The sequence below is a fragment of the Crassostrea angulata genome, chromosome 5 (genome assembly GCF_025612915.1).
Source record: "Crassostrea angulata isolate pt1a10 chromosome 5, ASM2561291v2, whole genome shotgun sequence".
Classification (NCBI taxonomy): Eukaryota; Metazoa; Mollusca; class Bivalvia; order Ostreida; family Ostreidae; genus Magallana; species Magallana angulata.
This window is the reverse complement of record NC_069115.1, coordinates 17694875-17715748: the sequence shown is the minus strand read 5'-3', so window position 1 is coordinate 17715748 and position 20874 is coordinate 17694875. Positions and strand designations below refer to the sequence as shown.

The 20874-nt window shown below is 36.1% G+C and overlaps 1 protein-coding gene across 1 annotated transcript in view; it reads right to left on the bottom strand.

The window, feature by feature from the left end:
* Positions 1-3336: 3336 nt before the first annotated feature.
* LOC128184069 (intermembrane lipid transfer protein VPS13D-like) overlaps positions 3337-20874 on the bottom strand; it is an 87574-nt gene continuing 70036 nt past the window's right edge. Inside the window, exons 63-75 of the mRNA XM_052853394.1 lie at positions 20335-20571; positions 19856-19957; positions 19105-19254; positions 10815-10967; positions 10428-10561; positions 9832-10013; positions 9676-9749; positions 9120-9287; positions 8497-8700; positions 7803-8056; positions 6037-6194; positions 5366-5466; positions 3337-4494 (exon numbers count right to left, since the gene is read on the bottom strand). Coding sequence (XP_052709354.1) covers positions 4402-4494; positions 5366-5466; positions 6037-6194; positions 7803-8056; positions 8497-8700; positions 9120-9287; positions 9676-9749; positions 9832-10013; positions 10428-10561; positions 10815-10967; positions 19105-19254; positions 19856-19957; positions 20335-20571 — 2010 coding nt within the window. The 3' untranslated portion in view covers positions 3337-4401. The remainder of the gene's footprint in view (positions 4495-5365; positions 5467-6036; positions 6195-7802; positions 8057-8496; positions 8701-9119; positions 9288-9675; positions 9750-9831; positions 10014-10427; positions 10562-10814; positions 10968-19104; positions 19255-19855; positions 19958-20334; positions 20572-20874) is intronic.

The window sequence follows — 20874 nt, the reverse complement described above, 5'->3', positions numbered from 1 at the left end:
GACAGCCGGGCGTTTGGTTGAACGAGACTAGAGTTCAATATTGCTTGGATCCATAAATTTTCCAGAAATATTTCTATCACTGATACATAGTTTGATTGAATTAATTCTATCTAAAATTTGTAAAAAATGACTGCAGGAGACATTCACAGTAATTAGACTTTCGTGTAAAAATAACTCGATTTTTTCTCTAACAAAACAAGAATGAGAGAAAATGTAAATGATGACATCTTGAAATTAAAACAAAAGATGAGAAATAAAGAATTATAGTTCTTATTTCAGTTCGTTTGTAAGGTGTTTAAACACGGGAGCAATAAGAAGCGTTAAAATGACGTTGCGAAAAGTTTGCGGTTGTGCCGGGTTACAGGACGAAGGCACGTTGGTCAGCTTACTAGGAATGATCTATTCATGCCATGAACAAGAAACTTTTCACGTTGATAAACTCTATCCTGATTTACGTTTTGGTGAAATTTCAAGAGTTTATCTTTTTTACTTAAAGAATAAGAGAAAATGTCTCAATAGTTTCCGAACAACCCTCGTATATCTGCATAACCTGCGCTTTCACACTAAGTACTGAGTTTTGGACCGAAAACTTTCCCAGAATATTTTTAAAATTTTCTCTATATATTCCTATGTAAAAATTCAAACCGCCATTACGGCCCCGCCCTACCACTAGGGACTGTGATTTTGAAAACTTGAATTTACACTACCCGAGGATGCCTCTACACAAGTTTAAGCTTTTCTGGTCAAATGGTCTTTAAAAAGAAGATTTTTAAAGATTTTCTCTATATATTTCTATGTAAAAATTCATCCCCCACTGTGGCCTAACCATACCACTGTACTATTATTTTAACAAACTTGAATCGATACGATTTGGAAATGCTTCCACTCAGATTTGGGCTTTCCTGGCCTAATAGTTTTGAGAAGAAGATTTTTTAGAGATTTTCTCTATATATAAAAATGTATCCCCCATTGTGGCCCCGCCCTACCCCCAGGGACCATGATTTGAACAAACTTGAATCTACATCATCTGAGGATGGTTACCCGCCAATTTGAGCATTCTTGGTCAAATACTTTTTGAGAAGAAGATTTTCTCTATATATTCCTATGTAAAACTTGATCCCCCAATTGTGGCCCCATCCTACCCCCGGGGACCATGATTTAAACAAACTTGAATCTACATTACCTGAGGATGCTTCCATTTTAATTTGATCTTTTCTGGCCTAATAGTTTTTGAAAAGAAGATTTTTAAAGATTTTCTCTATATATTCCTATGTAAAACATGATCCCCAAATTGTGGCCCCTCCCTACCCCCGGGGACCATGATTTGAACAAACTTGAATCTACATTACCTGAGGATGCTTCCGATTTAAATTGAGCTTTTCTGGCCTAATAGTTTTTGAGAAGAAGATTTATAAAGATTTTCTCTATATATTCCTATGTAAAACTTGATCCCCCAATTGTGGCCCCACCCTACCCCCGGGGACCATGATTTGAACAAACTTGAATCTAAACTACCTGAGGATGCTTCCAATTTAAATTGAGCTTTTCTGGTCTAATAGTTTTTGAGAAGAAGATTTTTAAAGATTTTCTCTATATATTCCTATGTAAAACTTGATCCCCCAATTGTGGCCCCGCCCTCCCCCCGGGGACCATGATTTGAACAAATTTGAATCTTCACTACCTGTGTGTGCTCCAATGTTTATTTGAGCTTTTCTGGCACAATAGTTTTTGAGAAGAAGATTTTTTAAGATTTTCTCTATATAACTTGATCCCCCTCCTGTGGCCCCTCCCTACCCCCGGGGACCATGATTTGAACAAACTTGAATCTACACTACCTGAGAATGCCTCCACATAAGTTTAAGCCTTTCAGGCCGAATAGTTTTTGAGAAGAAGATTTTTGAAAAATACCAACAAATTTTCAATAATTCTCAATTATCTCCCCTTTAAAGAGGGCGTGGCCCTTCATTTGAACAAACTTGAATCCCCTTCACCTAGTGGTGCTTTTTGCCAAATTTGGTTGAAATCTGCCCAGTGGTTCTTGAGAAGAAGATGAAAATGTGAAAAGTTAACAACGACGACGACGACAACGACGACGCCGACAACGACAGACAACGGACAAATTGTGATCAGAAAAGCTCACTTGAGCCTTTGGCTCAGGTGAGCTAAAAAAAATAGTGTGTAGTTTTCTAACTATATGTAGTTTTAACTACTTAACTAGCCTGATGTGCATACATGTTCTTAAATCATGCATAAATGACACCTTAATATCTTTTCTTGATGTGGAGAATTGTCCCGGGTTTTTTCTCACTCATTAATTTTCATAAACCATTTATTTTAGTATGCAATTATTTTCTATTTATTTACTATTATCTCCAATAAAGACCTGCTGAGTAACAGAGTATACTGTCAATTACCATGGGGGCGCCACACTTCTTCTCGCTGCAAACATATCAAAAAAGTAAATTAACATTAGGTTGCCCCCCCCCCCCCCCCCAACTTTTTTTGGAGCATGTAAAATGGAAATGAAAGAGAGAAAATTAACAGTAAAATCTATGTTATATGAAGTTATATGTACGCTATGCTCTGCCTCCCCCCCCCCCCTCCCTCTATGATTTTTATGATTTTGAGAAGTTGTCTTATTTTGTTGTTGTTGCTTATCAAGACCCTACCCCCCCCCCCCCCCCCCCCCCAAGAAAAAAAACCTCTCAAAAACGAGATGCTACGTGCCTGATAGATGTCATCAGGAAGAAATGGGCACCACCATTAACAGGCAACAATGGAGGAGATGAATAGCGCAGATGCTCGGAAGAGACATCCAGTCAACTACAAGAACAACACTGCCATGAAACCCAGCAAGAGATAAGGAGACAGAGAAGAGGTCAGGAACATCATGGAAAAGAACGGTGGAGACACAAACCCAACAGATAGTCAGCGGTGTAGGAAGTTTGTTGTAGTCCTAACCACCATCGGGTTTGAAAGAAAGTGATGAATATTTCTTGAATGTTGCCCATGTGAACAAATCATATTCATTCATTTATTTATGCATTCATAAGTCTTAGACCTTTTGCATTGTTTATAAACGTAGGTAAACACAATCGATTTTTTTTGCATTGCTGATTTCTTCAATGATTACCAGATTTTGTTACATTGTTGATTTGTAAACAATCCATGCATTACTTTACCACACTAAAGTATTGGAGACATGTACACATAGACTAATGATAACTTACGTATGTAGAAATGTGCATGCTTTAAAACTAAATTCCATTCAACTTATAAACCATCATGACACAGTTGTCTTTCCTTGGCATCACTAACAAAAGTATCAACAAAATGTTCAAAAAACATTTTTATTTATCAACAAGAGCTCAATAAACAGCCATATTAAACAAAGAGTTTTGTCTGTACATTTCTTGTCAAGTCATTTTGAAATGCATACACGTGATAAAATAACAAAGAAAAAAATAGAAGACTCGGAGTACATGTACATCATCAAATTCAAATTAAGAGTGTAGAAATGCAAATAAAACACAGAAAGGTAGAAAAAGCACATGTTATTTGTAAGTTGTTCATATCAAACACAATAGCAATGAAACAAAATATATTTATACAATCATTCCTATAATTAACAATGCCATGATACATATTAAAATGGATCATTATAACAATAATGCATCTAACTATACATCATATCAAACATAAATAATTAAAATTCATAACGTTCATTTATAACAAACTCATACTGTCTCATATATTCTTGTTTGAAACATACAGTATAATTACAATATTTTCTTCTGGTGCCTTCCTCCCAAATATTTTACAGTATATTTTAAATGTGAATTAATCTGTAACATGCATATATATTGTTGTATATACCTAAATACATAAGCTATAGTGTGAAATTGTAGAAATTAAAATCTTGAAAAAAAAAATCAAATACAATTCTGGGTGACCAATTGCTAAAATATGCGCCCAAAGGAAAAATCAGTTATCATAATGATGAACACAGACATCTATGTTTGAATTCTTTACAAGTTTATGTATAAACAATTACTCATGCAATTAACAGAGATCTCTGGTATTTACATGTAATCTATGTCTCTGATTCATCTATATTACATTTTGTTTATCAGTTTACCTTTCCAAAATGACTTGAAGTTGTGTTCTCTTAATCTCAAATAATCACTACAGTGTAACTGTTTTGACTAGCCATTGTCAATGAACTCTGCATTGCTTTAAATGGCTTCTCTAATTCTCACAACAGAATTCTACTCAAGGTCATTAACTTCCTTTACTGCGCAAAAAATTCCTCATTGTTTCACTGATCAACCTTGAGTGAGATTTCACATCAAGTTAACTCAATCCGAGCATTGGTAGACTCATATTTTACTGTGAGCGAGATCATGACGAAGTCGAGTCCTCGGTCTCGGATTTAGTCAGCGTGTGTTGTTGCTCCTCATACAAGTTACGGGCGTAGGTAATCTGCTGGCTCACCTGAAACAAATATAAATCTGAAATTTATTTTCTGGGCATTATCCAACAATTATAATCCTTTATAACTGTATTGTGTCTTTAATATTAAACATTTATTTTATTAGATGTTTACAGCAAATATTCTAATACCGAATTCACACTTATAGGGAAGTAAATTCTTTTCCTCCCCATTTTGAAATCTGATATAACAAAAGTACTTTTATAATGAATCAACATTAATTGTCCCAGCACTTCACTATATAAGCATGACTTACCTTATTTAAAGTTTTACACAGAATAGGGCGATTCTATAAGTGCTTTCTCTTAAATCTAAATTTTACGTATTATAGCATACTGTAAATTCCTAATTAAAGGAGAGGAATTTATATCCGCATAAAATTGATAAAATTGCGAGAAGCACCCCTCGCGGATTTTTAAACCTCGCCATTATTTCCCGACAGTTGGGAAGTGAAAGAAATATGGAGAAATGTTCCGTGCTCGTGGTTTTATATTCTCACGATTTGATTCAAAACAGCGGATCGCAGAATTAAGTATTCCCGTAATATAAAGAATTTACAGTACTTTATATCTAGTATACTAAATAATTTTGGATACAATGAAATTGAATTGCAACAAAACTATTTTACATTAAAATTTAACAAAATTTTACTACCACTAAATTTTTTGTTTCAGTGTAGTACATGTATATTAATTTTCTATTGAAAGCAGGTAAAATTAATATTAAATAATAAATAAAACTTGAAACTTTCACTCTGACCCCACTCCAATTCAATAGAAAAAGAAGTAACAAACATAAATTTTAATATGCCCTATGGAGCTCTTCTTACTATATAATGCAGTACCCCACTGATATATGTTACTTTTTACTGACCTTCTCAGCCACTGTCAGCTTGTCACACCTGATCTGGGGAACCCTCTGGGGGTCAGAGCCAGGGGTCTGTACCCTAATCACCTCCAGGTAGTATCTGCCATCTGTCAATCAAAGGCAGTACAATCATGTACAAAATATCATACTAAAAGTGTAAAATAAAACAGCATCAAACTACAAAACAAATTACCAAGTTTAACAATTTCATTAATGTATACTGTAAAGAGGGTTATTTTCGCCCTAGTTATTTTAGCCCATCTACATAGTACACATGCAAACAGTTTCGCACTGTCTTGAATTCGTGCTCCAAACAGAGTTGTGTTTGAAGAGAGATAATTAAAAACATTGGAATTCACCCAGTTTTAAATTCACCCACTGACAACGAGGACAAAAGGGGCAAAAATAAAACGGGGGCGAATATTTCCCTGTATACATTATATCCTGGTATTAATGGTACATGGCTAATTTGTTTTTAAATTAATGCCATCTTTAATAAAGTAATGTTTAATTTTTATCAAAGCTAGAGTAAGAGGAAAAGAAGAACAGGGCATCGGACCATGAAAACTATTCCTCAAAATTTCTTTCCAGCATCAAAACTTTAAGCTATATGCTGAAATTGAAAATGAAAGTTGATTGACAATTCTGAGTAAGGGAGATTACTGTGGGAGACTTACTATTCTCCACCACCAGACACTGGAACAGGTCTTTGTGAGGGACCCTCAGGATGATGTTACTGGAGTCGGGCATCCCTCCCAGGAGGAAGTAGACCTGGGTGGAGGTGATGAGAGACGTCAGGTTGTCCTCCCTCCTCAGCTGTTCCACCGCAATAAAGCTACAGGTCAAAGGAAAGCTTCTCTATCACACCAATTAACATTGATGAAAATTTTAAAATTACTCTTAAGGTGTAATATCCCTCTGCTATTAATTTTGCCATAAATTTTTTAAAAATTTTCATATTGATTTTCATCAAAGTCAATATCAATCGATTCATATGAAACAAATTTTCAGTGATGAAGCGCTGCTAGCTTTTTCAAAAATTGATAAAATGTCTAATCATGATATGAAGAAAACTAGACATAGTGATTAGAAAAAACAAAATTTTACCATTGCAGCATAAAATTAAAAATCCAAAATGTATATGAAAATAATATATAGCTATATACATTTTCAATTCATATTACAAAACATATTGAAGCGCTGCATTTTAGTTCAGAATAGCACTTTGTTGTATAGGTTAGCAACAAAAATTGCTTCAATCAACAAGAGTTATCTTTCTTTATCATAGACTATTGAAGGTTTTACATACATGTTTTACATACAGTGCAAGAAAAATTGCCACAGTTTCTTAAATTTCAGAAAAGGTTTTCTTTATTAAATTTGGATAAGATAATAGTGAATGGATATATATATTTAAGAAATCCTAAAAATGTAAACCAGAGCATTTTGTTATGTAACACAAAAAGGGGATCAAGTGAATAATCTTCCAGTAATTGGTATGATATCAATACAGGGATATACTGTCTTGAATCAAATGAGCTGATATATTAGGGTTTTTTTTCAATTTGTTTTCCCATATCTGCTTCCTCAGAATAGAAAAGCTTTATTCAATTTTAAACATTTGAAATGTTATAAGTTATATTTAAACGATTTCAACTAAGTCTAGAATTTGTAATTGTCTAGGTCACATTTTTCCCAATTATAATTCATTCAGCTCTGTGAACGAGCTATAGATAGAGAAATAAAAATATTCAATCCAAATATTCTCTGGCCTAAAACATCAAACATGTACCATACATGTACTGAACAAGTATATACAATTTAGTTATATTTAAAAAAAAGAATAAATCCATCGGGAGGGGGGAGGGGAGAGGGGGAGGAATAGTCATGTAGATATTGCCTCATAAATACTTTATCATTATGATACATTTCTTGTAATATTTTGTAAAAGTTTTCTTTACTTTTTTGGCCCCCTGCTTCAAAAGAGCCATGGTGTTCAGTTCTAATTTTCTTTTTCTATCTTTGAATTTAAATAAGTGTATCGCCTTCCAACATAAATTGGGACCATGCACCACCTCACTTGTTGTTACATGCATTAATAATTGTGAGTTAACAGAAACAAAGTGATATTATTTTCTACTGAAGTTATCTCTCTTATCAGAGGGACATTCCACCTTAAATCAATAACTTTTAAGGGAAATTATACCATAATTGGGATGACACTGAAATTCCCAAAACATAAATTATTGATATATATATATATATATATGTATTTGCCATGGATAAATAAGTATTGTTTTCATGTATAAACTGTTTGCATGGTGATAATCTTTGGGAATCTTGCAAAAGCTCCCAACACAAGCAACATAACCAGTGGCACATATACAAAACATCAGAATTTATGTGCTGTGTATAGAAATCAAATTGTTAAAAAACTAATTACAATTCATCCAGGTTTTTCTTGTTGAGGTCGTGCAGCAGTTTCTGTGACTTGGCCTGGTTCTTGGAGTAGGCGGGCAGTAACATCCCCGCCCCGTGACAGCAGCGGGGGAGGCGGACGGGAGGGGGGCTGATCCGAGAACTACTGCTGCTGGTGTCCTTGATGGCGTTGGCCGCCCCGGAGGCCAGATCCAGCACCCCCACAACAGGCTTGGTGACCGTACCGATCACACCCTTACCCAGTCCTGTCACAAAGCCCTGTAATGTGAACAGACGAAGCATATCATCAGGAAAAACAATATCACAGCAGAATCACTTCTTATTATTGTTATCAATAGGTTAAAAATTCATAACATAATTTTTTTTTAATTACAATCATGTTAATAGGTCTAACAATATCACAAAATCACTTCTTAAGCTAACCAAAGGAAAAGACAATATCATAATGAAATCCATTCTTATGGTTTCAAACTGGGAAAGGGCATCTTCTTCTATTAAAGTGTTTTTTAAAATTATTTACTTAAATCCCATTTCCTTATATATACAGTCAGTACTAACTCGGCTTCTAACTGTATCTAAAGATCTTCTTCTAGGTCAACATTTTTTCTATGCGTGATCTTTCCAGTAGATTTTGAAACTATGAAGGTATTCTTATACAATCATGTAAATTGTTTATGGTATACAAATTGTACATGTACCTCAATCCCATCTTCTTTGAAGCCATCATAAGGCTGTGTAAACATACTGGTCATGGCACCAAACAGGCCATTGCCGAAGCCCTTGACTCCGGCCAGGAGGTGACCCTTGCTGGACTGGGCGCTGGTCTTAAGCTGCTCCCGCCTGTCCTGATAGTTGCGGTCCATGTTCAGTGTCCCCAGGCCGTCGGACAGTGACCCTACCACCTGATAGGAAGAAATAAAGATTTAATAAATATTTTTTTTCTTTTAAAAAGGAACAAAATTTGTAATGAAAAATAACTGATCTTGGAGAGGATCTTTCTGTCAATGAATGAAATTTCATTTAAAGTATAAAGTAAAAGCTTGCACTTAAAATATTTTTATATGAAGAAATATCACCTTTTTCAAATGAACAGCAAATCAAATTTTTGTTTAATTTACATATTACATCAATGTTATTTTGTTTGGGAAAAACTTAAAATAATGTTTGTAAGTATACTTAAATTACAAATGAAAATTGTCTTTGCTTGTGAGCTATAATGCTTATTTACAATTTAATGTTTCCTCACATATTAATCTATTTTATTGTATAAACACAATTTACAGCTAGAATTTCAAGTCTGACAAAACCTGAGTCACCATACCTTAGCGGCAGAATTTGACACGCCATGAGTGACATTCTTCAGTAGTCCTCCAACATTGCCATCATTGATCAGACCGGAGATTCCCTCTGTGACATCATTGAACAAGCCCAGGGGATTTCCCAGAAAGTCCACAGATCCCAGGATCTTGGCCGCTTGACTCTTCAACTCCTGGAGGTAGAATAAAACACATCAGATAAAGAGCTAAATTATACATTTGTCTGACAATGTGCTTGAGTATTAAATAGTCATTATAAATAATTAACATACATCTTTCTTCATTTTGTTATGTCATGGTGTTTATCAATAGCATATTTTTTTTTAAAGATTTTTGAAATATTTTCTCTTTGATCAAAAAAATATTGATGCCTGCTTCACAGCCCCCTCCTCTCTCCAAACTGATTGCATTTAGGTATTAATAAATAATCAGCCAAAATTCCAACCACTTATTAGCTGTTAAGTGAAAGTCAAGATGTTCAACATTATTGAACAAGACATGTACTAGGAAATCTCTGCTGATAGAACTATGTAACTATATGACAACTTTATATACATGTACCTCTGTGTAATGGATTCCTATTTCCTTCTGAAGGAAGGCCATGGTCTCAAACAAATTGCTCTTGACAAAAGGGTCTATAAATAAACAAAATCTCAATCAGTAACTTTCAGATTCTGAAATGTTGACGCTTTAAATTTACTGAAATTCAAACTTTACCCAGATCAACTTTTGCATCCTCAAACTTGACCAGTGGTAAAGACATGTCACGCTTCAGTGCCTTGAGGTCCGGTGACAGTTTGGAGGCAGTGAGCATGCTCAGGTTGATTTGGTTGGACTGGATCTTTAGTTGTCCAAAGTAATATCTCTTTGTCTTCACTGATGTGGCAGCTGCTAGCGCCCTAACCAAAATAAAATCTTGTGTTCAATCTACATGTATTATACTATGTTTTTGTGTCCCATTTTACCGAAACAGAAAAAATGTAATCACAAGACAAATGACCTAAGCTAGCTGCTCTTTGCGAACTTGATATCTTTTTGCTTTTTATTTGACTGTACAATACGGAATCGAAAATAATAAATACATAAAAATGATACAAGGCAACAAAAGATTAAATAAATAATATTTAAACATTTTTACACAACAGTTCTGATGCTGTTAGAAACAATATGGCTTTTTATCAGTCTTTTATCGAAACAGAGAGTTTGAAATTAATAAATTAATGAAACAGAGTACATGTAGCAGGGTACTTATTGCAAATTGCAGTAAATTGAGGCTTGAACTGTTCAGGTTGTGTACCAGTATCAGTACTTACGATCTGGGATCTTCTTCCTCCGTAACCTTCTCATCCATGTGGTCCTTTGACCCAAATCCAAAGAACTGTAGCAGTTTCCATAGCAACTGCTCCTCAATCTGAATGCTTAGTTTCTTCATATTGACTATCAAGTGCTGAAAAAAAATTTGCAAGGTAAACTCATAATGCTATTCAAATGTTCTTTTCACTAACTGCTAGACCCATTTCATATCAGTGGTTAATTGTAAGTTGTAAAATTATTATGTTTAACAATATTAATTATCATCTGGTTAATCATTTCAATTTTTATCAATAACTGTTTACCATAGACTTCAAAGTAGCATTTCACACAGTCAATGACATGATAAATGAGAACCATAAAATGTCTTAGTATGAAAATGTACTAACTTTGTAGATTTCTGCGTTCCACTTGGAGTTGGGGATTTTCTGAGCCACTACGTGCAGGGCGGACCTATTATCTGGTCCGTCCCTCTGGGTGGAGGATGTGGGAGTGACATATAACAATACTGGTCTGGTAGCTGTAAACAGCTGATTGTCCACCTAGTATACACAACAAGAGGCCCATGGGCCACATCGCTCACCTGAGGAACAATAGGTATGATAAAGTCAGCTTAATGGGGTCATAATACAATCTGGACAATGTACATTAATACATGTAGATCCTGTATAAATAAAATCCATTTTTCCCCCTTGGAACTCGGATAGCCCTGATTGCTGAAAATATTTACAAGAGCAGACTTTAATCACCGCTCCTGCACATATATAGGGACTCAACGTTATGCATGCAGGGATGACTGCACACCTACGCAACTCAACAGGTACCAACGTTAAAGCTGAACACCGCTCGTAAATAGGCACTGTCCGCCATATTTCTCTTTAATCATTGCTGTCCCTACAACCCTTATATAAGGGACAGACCTCTAAACAGTTCAAAGTACTTCGCTGTAGAGGTCTCACCTGTGTGGACGTACATTTTGCCTCGCCGTGTTACCCGGTCGCGATGAAATTATCAAATTTGAACTATATATGATAAGAGTTAAATTTGGCCCCCATAATTCGCCACTTTTTAAGTGTTTCGGGTACAATAAAATGTTAACTAATTTTTTAAGAAGAGTTGACATAAAATACATTTTTCATCTATTTATTTGATTTATTTGCACTCTTTGGCAGTATATAACGTCAGAAGTGACGCCATTTCAATAATTCAATCAAAATCAGCCAAAAATTGACATTTTTCTTATCTATTTACGAATGGGAAATATAGAGCACATGCTTGAACAAGGAAAATTTTTTTGTCACTTATTAGTCTTGGCTAGATACATCTCTGATAAAAATATTTTATTTGTTCAAGAATGCGCTCAATGTTTTCGGAAGGAAAAACTGCTTGAAAACAAGCTGTTTTACGCTAAAAATGCAAAAATGGCGGGAAAAGGTTGTCTTTACAATGTCATATTTCTAAATTGTGGGCACTTGAATCAAAATGAATATTATGTAAACACATCACATACATATCTGTACTAAGAAAAAAAAAATGATAGTAAAATGATGATGTTCATTTTAGGGGGCCATTTTAGGCCCTTATCATATATAGTCCTTTACGCACTTTTTGAAGCCATGAGAATACTAACATCAAATAAATTGGTCAATGCATTATTTACGAACAGAAAATGAACATAAGATAAGAAAAAAATGCATAAAATCTAAAGACCACGAAAGGAATACTACATGTCGGCCACGAGGTTCAGGTGTGCAATCGGGTGTAATGAAATCGAAGGGTTTATATACCAGGTATCTGTGTGACGGTGCCTATTTACGAGCGGTGTTCAGCTTTAATGCAAGCAGAGATAACGCAAGCAGGGATGACCTCACACTTGCGCCAAAGGCTCAACCTAACGCAGGGAGTGCCGCACACTTGCGCTAGAAAGGCCAGAACACCAGCAGGGATGACCATACACTAGCATGCGCGGATCTAGAGGGGGGGTCGGGGGGGTCCCGACCCCCCCTGGAAAATGAAAATTTATTAAATTTACATAGTAAAATTATCGCGAAAATATGCCTCGGACCCCCCCTGGCAAACACAATTATCCTTCGGACCCCCCCTGGAATAATTTTCTGGATCCGCGCATGCACTAGTTCTCCGCCGCAACCACAACCAATACAAGCAGGTATGACCGCACATTTGTATTAATGCGATACAGGGCAGAAATGACCGCACATTCTGTATCGTTGGTTAGAAACACACGAACAACAGAAAGAGCAGGGATGTCAACACCCTCAATCTCTCCGTACCTGTTCAAGATTAACCCCAAACAGTCGCTCGTTGCAAAGCAATAGACATTGTCCCTATATATGTGCCAGCCTAAAATAATTCATAGTATCTAAAAATTGGAAATCAAAAATAAACAAACTAATCCAGCATAACCCAAAACTACTTATGCAGAACAACTTATATACATTGAATATTAATTATTGTATAAAAATAATCATCACATTAATTGGTTAACAGTGGATGCATTAATTAAAATAATCAAGAATCAATAAATCAAGGGCAATAACCCAAAACAGTAATACAAAAAGATTCTAATGAAAAAATAGCTGCCTGCTTCAATTTTATAGTCATATCACATGTTGAGTATTGCAGTTCTCAAAAAGATCCTTTACAATTGTTTATATATGGGATATTTAGCTACATCAAACTCTGAACCTTCTTGTGAGGCCGAAGAATTGTCCTGGAGCCAAAGTCTTAACAATTATAAAGAATCATCTTGCTGATTAGTTTCTGAGAAGAAGATTTTTAAAGATTTACTCTTTATTCCTATGTAAAACTTTAACACCCCCCCCCCATGTGGCCTCACCCTACCCCCAGGGGTCATGATTTTCACAACTTTGAATCTACACTACCTTAGGATACTTCCCACAAGTTTCAGCTTTCCTGGCTGATTAGTTTCTGAGAAGAAGATTTTTAAAGATTCACTCTATATATTCCTATGTAAAACTTCGACCCCCCATTGTGGCCCCAACCTAACCCCAGGGATCATGATTTTCACAATTTTGAATCTACACTACCTGAGGATGCTTCCACACAAGTTTCAGCTTTCCTGGCTGATTAGATTCTGAGAAGAAGATTTTTAAAGATTTACTCTATATATTCTTATGTAAAACTTCGACCCCCCATTGTGGCCCCACCCTACACCCGGGGGTCATGATTTTCACAACTTTGAATCTTCACTACCTGATGAAGCTTCCACACAAGTTTCAGCTTTCCTGGCTGTTTAGTTTCTGAGAAGAAGATTTTTAAAGATTTACTCTATATATTCCTATGTAAACTTCTACCCCCCATTGTGGCCCCAACCTAACCCCAGGGGTTATGATTTTCACAACTTTGAATCTACACTACCTGAGGATACTTCCACACAAGTTTCAGCTTTCCTGGCTGATTAGTTTCTGAGAAGAAGATTTTTAAAGATTTACTCTATATATTCCTATGTAAAACTTAGACCCCCCATTGTGGCCCCAACCTAACCCCAGGGATCATGATTTTCACAATTTTGAATCTACACTACCTGAGGATGCTTCCACACAAGTTTCAGCTTTCCTGGCTGATTAGATTCTGAGAAGAAGATTTTTAAAGATTTACTCTATATATTCTTATGTAAAACTTCGACCCCCCATTGTGGCCCCACCCTACCCCCGGGGGTCATGATTTTCACAACTTTGAATCTTCACTACCTGATGATGCTTCCACACAAGTTTCAGCTTTCCTGGCTGTTTAGTTTCTGAGAAGAAGATTTTTAAAGATTTACTCTATATATTCCTATGTAAAACTTCGACCCCCCATTGTGGCCCCAACCTAACCCCAGGGGTTATGATTTTCACAACTTTGAATCTACACTACCTGAGGATGCTTCCACACAAGTTTCAGCTTTCCTGGCTGATTAGTTTCTGAGAAGAAGATTTTTAAAGATTTATTCTATATATTCCTATGTAAAACTTCGACCCCCATTGTGGCCCCACCCTACACCCGGGGGTCATGATTTTCACAACTTTGAGTCTACACTACCTGAGGATGCTTCCACACAAGTTTCAGCTTTCCTGGCTGTTTAGTTTCTGAGAATAAGATTTTTAAAAATTTACTCTATATATTCCTATGTAAAACTTCGACCCCCCATTGTGGCCCCACCCTACCCCCGGGGGTCATGATTTTCACAACTTTGAATCTACACTACCTGAGGATGCTTCCACACAAGTTTCAGCTTTCCTGGCTTTCTGGTTCTTGAGAAGAAGATTTTTGAAAATTTCTCAAAATTTTTCATTAATTTCTAATTATCTCCCCTTGAAAACGGGTGTGACCCTTAATTTTCACAACTTTGAATCCCCTTTGCCTAAGGATGATTTGTGCCAAGTTTGGTTGAAATTGGCCTTGTAGTTCTTGAGAAGATGTTGAAAATGTGAAAAGTTTACGGACAGACGGACAGACGGACAGACGGACGGACAGACGGACTACAGACAAAATGTGATCAGAATAGCTCACTTGAGCTTTCAGCTCAGGTGAGCTAAAAAGGAGACCCAAATTAGTTCACAGTCATTAAAATTTTTTTTTTAAAAATTACAAAATTAATGTGGTATTAAAATGGGTTAATTAAAACTAACAAGACTGAGGCTTTTTCTCTTTTAATACTACTAGCGGTAACAATAAGAATTAAAGCAGAAACTTAAAGTCTCAAAAAAAACTTTCAAATTGACAACAGTTACTACATAAACTAACAACAAAACTCCAAAAAGCCAATACATATATGTAGAGAGTAATGTACAAGTAGGATCAATTACTTGTTAATGACTTGATGAATGAAGATATTAACAAGAATAGAATTCCAGGGTCCCCCGCCTGTCAAGCAGTATACTAGTATCAAGTCTATCGACCAAGGCTGATTTAGGAACTTGACCAAGGTATTAGTGGTATAAACATTTGGTATAAATTCAATGAAAATCTGTCAAAATTTGTAGGCATGAGAGCGCTTACAAGATCAATTTTTGGATAAAACGGAGTCATGATTGTGGTCAAAGTCCCAATAACTCCAACAAAAAGTATCGACCAAAGCTGATTTTCGAACTTGACCAAGGTAATAGTGGTATAAACATTTGGTATAAATTTAATGAAAATCCGTCAAAATTTGTAGGCATGAGAGCGCTTACAAGGTCAATTTTTGGATAAAACGGAGTCATGATTGTGGTCAAAGTCCCATAACGCCAACAAAAAGTAACGACTAACGTTGATTTTCGAACTTGACCAAGGTATTAGTGGTATAAACATTTGGTATAAATTTAATGAAAATCCGTCAAAATTTGTAGGCATGAGAGCGCTTACAAGGTCAATTTTTGGATAAAACGGAGTCATGATTGTGGTCAAAGTCCCATAACGCCAACAAAAAGTATCGACTAAAGCTGATTTTCGAACTTGACCAAGGTAATAGTGGTATAAACATTTGGTGTAAATTTAATGAAAATCTGTCAAAATTTGTAGGCATGAGAGCGCTTACAAGGTCAATTTTTGGATAAAACGGAGTCATTATTGCAGTCAAAGTCCCATAACTCCAACAACAAGAGGCCCAGGGGCCACATCGCTCACCTGAGCAACAATTGCCTTAATTCTGATCAAATTAGCATTACAGTATCAAAATATCTTGACAACTGAGTACAGTAGATCTTGCTAAAAAAAAATTGAAAATCTGCCAATTTTTATCAACCTCTTATTTTTTGGTAAATACCAAGCCCCTTTTGTTGTTGTACCTGTAAGAAGATTTGTCTCTATTCCTATATACCCCCCCTACCCCCATTTCATGGCCCCATTTTTCTCTAGGGAATCATGGTTTCATCAGACTTAAATCTGCATAACCTTTGCTTTCACACTAAGTACTGAGTTTTGAACCGAACACTTTCCCAGAATAGTTTTAAAGATTTTCTCTTCATATTCCTATGTAAAAATTCAAACCGCCATCACGGTCCCGCCCTACCACTAGGGACTGTGATTTTGCAAACTTGAATTTACACTACCCGAGGATGCCTCTACACAAGTTTAAACCCTTTCTGGCCAAAAATTCTTTAAAAAGAAGATTTTTAAAGATTTTCTCTATATATTCCTAAGTAAAAATTCATCCCCCATTGTGGCCTCACCCTACCCCTGGACTATTATTTAAACAAACTTGAATCTATACGACGAGGGGATGCTTCCACTCAAATTTGGGCTTTCCTGGCCTAATAATTTTGAGAAGAAGACTTTTAAAGATTTTCTCTATCTATAAAAATTCATCCCCCATTGTGACCCCGCCCTACCCCCAGGGACCATGATTTGAACAAACTTGAATCTACACTTCCTAAGGATGGTTACATGCCAATTTGAGATTTCTTGGCCAAATATTTTTGAGAAGAAGATTTTTAAAAGATTTTCTCAATATATTCCTATGTAAAACTTGATCTCCCAATTGTGGCCCCACCCTACCCCCGGGGATCATGATTTGAACAAACTTGAATCTACACTACCTGAGGATGCTTTCATTTCAATTTGAACTTTTCTGGCCTAATAGTTTTTGAGAAGATTTTTAAAGATTTTCTCTATATATTCTTATGTAAAACATGATCCCCCTATTGTGGCCCCACCCTACCCCCGGGAACCATGATTTGAACAAACTTGAATTTACACTATCTGAGGATGCTTCCACTCAAATTTGAGCTTTCCTGGCCTAATAGTTTTTGAGAAGACTTTGGCTCAGGTGAGCTAAAAAAGGTTAAGTTTACAATGCAATAAGTTGTTAAAGTTGGTTTCTGGAAGAAGAGACTTTGAAAATTTTCTTAATAAATATTGAAATTTTTTTTAGTTTTTTAATCTTTAGTTTTTAAGATCTGTGTACAAACATAGAATTGTGAGCAAATCTCTGTATCTTGCTTATAATTCGAAGCTTAACACTCAAATATGGTTAGTAAATAGAAATTGTAAACAATTATATAAAACACAAGAAACATGCACTATAACAAATAAAGAACACAATTTATTTTTTCGAAATGAATCATATATATACATTACCTACATATTTCCGACAGCGATATCAAACTCTATTTAAACTGAATAAACTCGAGAAAATGCCGAGCATCTCAACAAAACCTATTGCATTAATATACCATTACGCAAAATATAATGCCGAATTACCGATAGAATGAATTGTATTTCAGTACTTTTTTGATACATCAGATTTTGCTTAATTTGCGCAGGTAAACAGTTAACTGTTTGATTTACCGAAGTCTCTGTTTGATTTGATACGTAAAAATCACGAAATACAGACGATAGTTCCCAGGTTACAAAGCATAAATAATGAAAACGAAACGAAAATCAGAACAAGCTAACACCAACTTCATGTGTGAAAACTGTCAACGCATTGAAATATTTAGCCTCAATTTACTTCACAAAATCGGCACAAATACATTTTGCATGTTTCAAAACTCTCCCTTCATTCGCGAACTGTTGCACAACAAGCAAATTCATCATAGTCAGATCGACCCTTTTTCGTATAATGTCATGGCTGCTTTAAACAAAGAACCTCGTTTTAGATGTATGGAATACGAGTCTTGGTAAAATGGGTACGCAAACCTGGGCCGTGGCAAAATAAAAGCCGGGGCAGATCGGCAATCGTCAATTCCAAATACGCATTATTTTGCAGCAATATTTACAGCAAATACAAATATACTGGTCCATCAAATATCCTGAAATTTTAATGAGATTGGCAGATTAATAACTGCCAATCTTTTGTTTTGCCCAGGCCAAGTCTTGTCTACCCATTTTACCGAATGCCGAATCCGAAGCTATTAAACTGATTGAAACACGCCTTTCCTTTTTTATTATTTTCGTAATAACTCAGATTTGAAACATAATTAGACCTTAATTTTTGCAATTTATATTTTCCTTCCCATAAGGATAATTTATGCTAAACAACGTTGAATTGGAATCAGTAGTTCTTGAGAAGAAGATTTTTTAAAATGCACCCCCCTTTTTTTACAGTTTCAAGGTTTTCTCCGCTTTGAATACAGATCTGACTTTTATTTCTGCAATTTATATTCGCCCTCCCATAAGGATGCTTTGTGCCAAATTTGGTTGAAATTGGATAAGCGGTTTTAGAGAAGAAGTTCAAAAAGTAAAAAGTTTACAGACGGACAGACAGACGGACGGACAGACGGACGGACGGACGGACGGACGGACGACGGACAAAAAGTGATCAGAATAGCTCACTTGAGCTTTCAGCTCAGGTGAGCTAAAAAGTATCGACCAAAGCTGATTTTCGAACTTGACCAAGGTAATAGTAGTATAAACATTTGGTATAAATTTAATGAAAATCCGTCAAAATTTGTAGGCATGAAAGCGCTTACAAAAAAGTGTGACGGACGGACGCACGGACCCACGGACGCACGGACACACGGACGGAGGGACGCCCGGCATTTCTATGTCCCCGCTCCGCGTTGCAGCGGGGGACAAAAATTGATATGCAACTCATAAGAAAGATGATTCATAACGGAATGTGAGATAAGTACATGAGTGTATTACCGGGTACTAAAGTTTACACAATCATGCTTTGATTAATGATTATCATAAATTTTAAATTAAATTAATATAATTCATAAAAAGTATATTTACCTGTACGCTGGCTACCGAGATGTCTGCGGTGGTGGAGTTGGGGTTGGACAGGTACTCCAGGGAGATGTTCTGTAGGGAGATATAGACCAGCTCCTCGGGGGTGTGGTTCACCAGGGACACGCCCAGACCTCCCTTCAGGCTCATACAGATCTACAATACACACAAAAATATTGATGTAATATGGATGTATATGTAGCATGTATTTATCATCTCCTGTGAGACTTTGAGTGTGAAATCATCATGAATATTTCGTGCAGTCCGTGATTTTTCTTAGGTCGATCTGTTTATATACATGTATCTGTATACATGTAGCCTTTAATACAGTCAGTAAAGTTTTAGTTTACTTTTAAGAAAAACATTCAAAACCACTCCAGTTTAATTTGGAATTTTATGACAAATATTTTGGGATGCAATACATATACCGTATATAAAACCCAAATTGACAAAATTGCAAATGTCCAAGGACTTTTTTGACAGCTCTCGTAAGTAAACATGACATATATTTATGTTAAGCTTCATTGTACTAAAACATGTTATACACCTAGTACATGTAAACTTGAGGGTAAACAAGATTAAATCTTGAGATTCATGTCGCTTTCATAATAATTGCTTCTTAAAATTAATTAAATTATTATTTTTCATTGGTAACTACATGTACAAAAAGAGGATAAATGGTATCATTTGAATGAAAATAAAATAAAAGATATCATCATAGCTAGCATAAATAGAACAGAGTGTGTGAACAGTTCACCTCTAGGTAGGACTTGTTGTCGACCTGTTTGGGCTCGGTCTCCGACCCCTGATCCTCACACACCACCCAGCCCTGGTAGTTCCTGGTCGCCTCTGCCACTGACTGTAAACAAAGGACAGCTAATATGAAACACTAAATAAAAGAGTCTACACCTCAGCTACTGACTGCAAACAGACAAAGAACAGCTAATATAAAATACTAATTAAAAGAGAGAGTATACATCTCAGCTAATGACTGCAAACAGAGAAAAACAGCTCTAAGCAACCTAAAGACAGAGTCATCACCTGACAGTCAATAATTACAAAGATAGTTACACAGATCTAAAAGAACTTTAAACAAATAGAGTCTAAAGTCACATGTTTCAGTTACAGGTATGCCATGGGCAACATCATTGTAAAACTTCACATTCAATTCAATATCGAGATATGATTCTTGAGATTTCCGAGTCTCTTTTAAACACCTGGCCGACCCTGACTCACCCCTTGGGAGACGTCGGTGATTTGCAGGACTCTGATTGGTCCATCCATCACCGTCCGGACCGCCAGACATCCTGACCCTGGGAGCAGCCTCTCTCTGTCAATCCTCATGTGGGCGGGGACAGAGCGCCCCGCAGGGGGACCGGGACCAACCACTGCTACAGCTGTGTCCCTCAGGCACTCTGCCCCACCCAGGGTCTGCACGCACATAGCACCATCAGCACAGCAAAGTCTGCCATCCTACAGAAGGGAAATAATTAGCACAACAGCATGCAAAAAATCATCAGTACGCGGGTAGGTTAAGGCAACTGCGAGTTTAATGACCGTCAAAATTATGATCAATTTAAAAAATGTTTATTTTTATGAAAACAGCGCGGGATATTAATACCAAGTGAAAGAGTTCACCAAGATATTATTTTTCTACTTTGGAATCGACTCAATCTTTGAAGCTGCCGTGCCATGGTATCACGTGACAGTTAAAAATAGATCACTTTTTTACCTTAACACAAAATCAAAAAGTGTAACACTACCCCGAAGTTCATT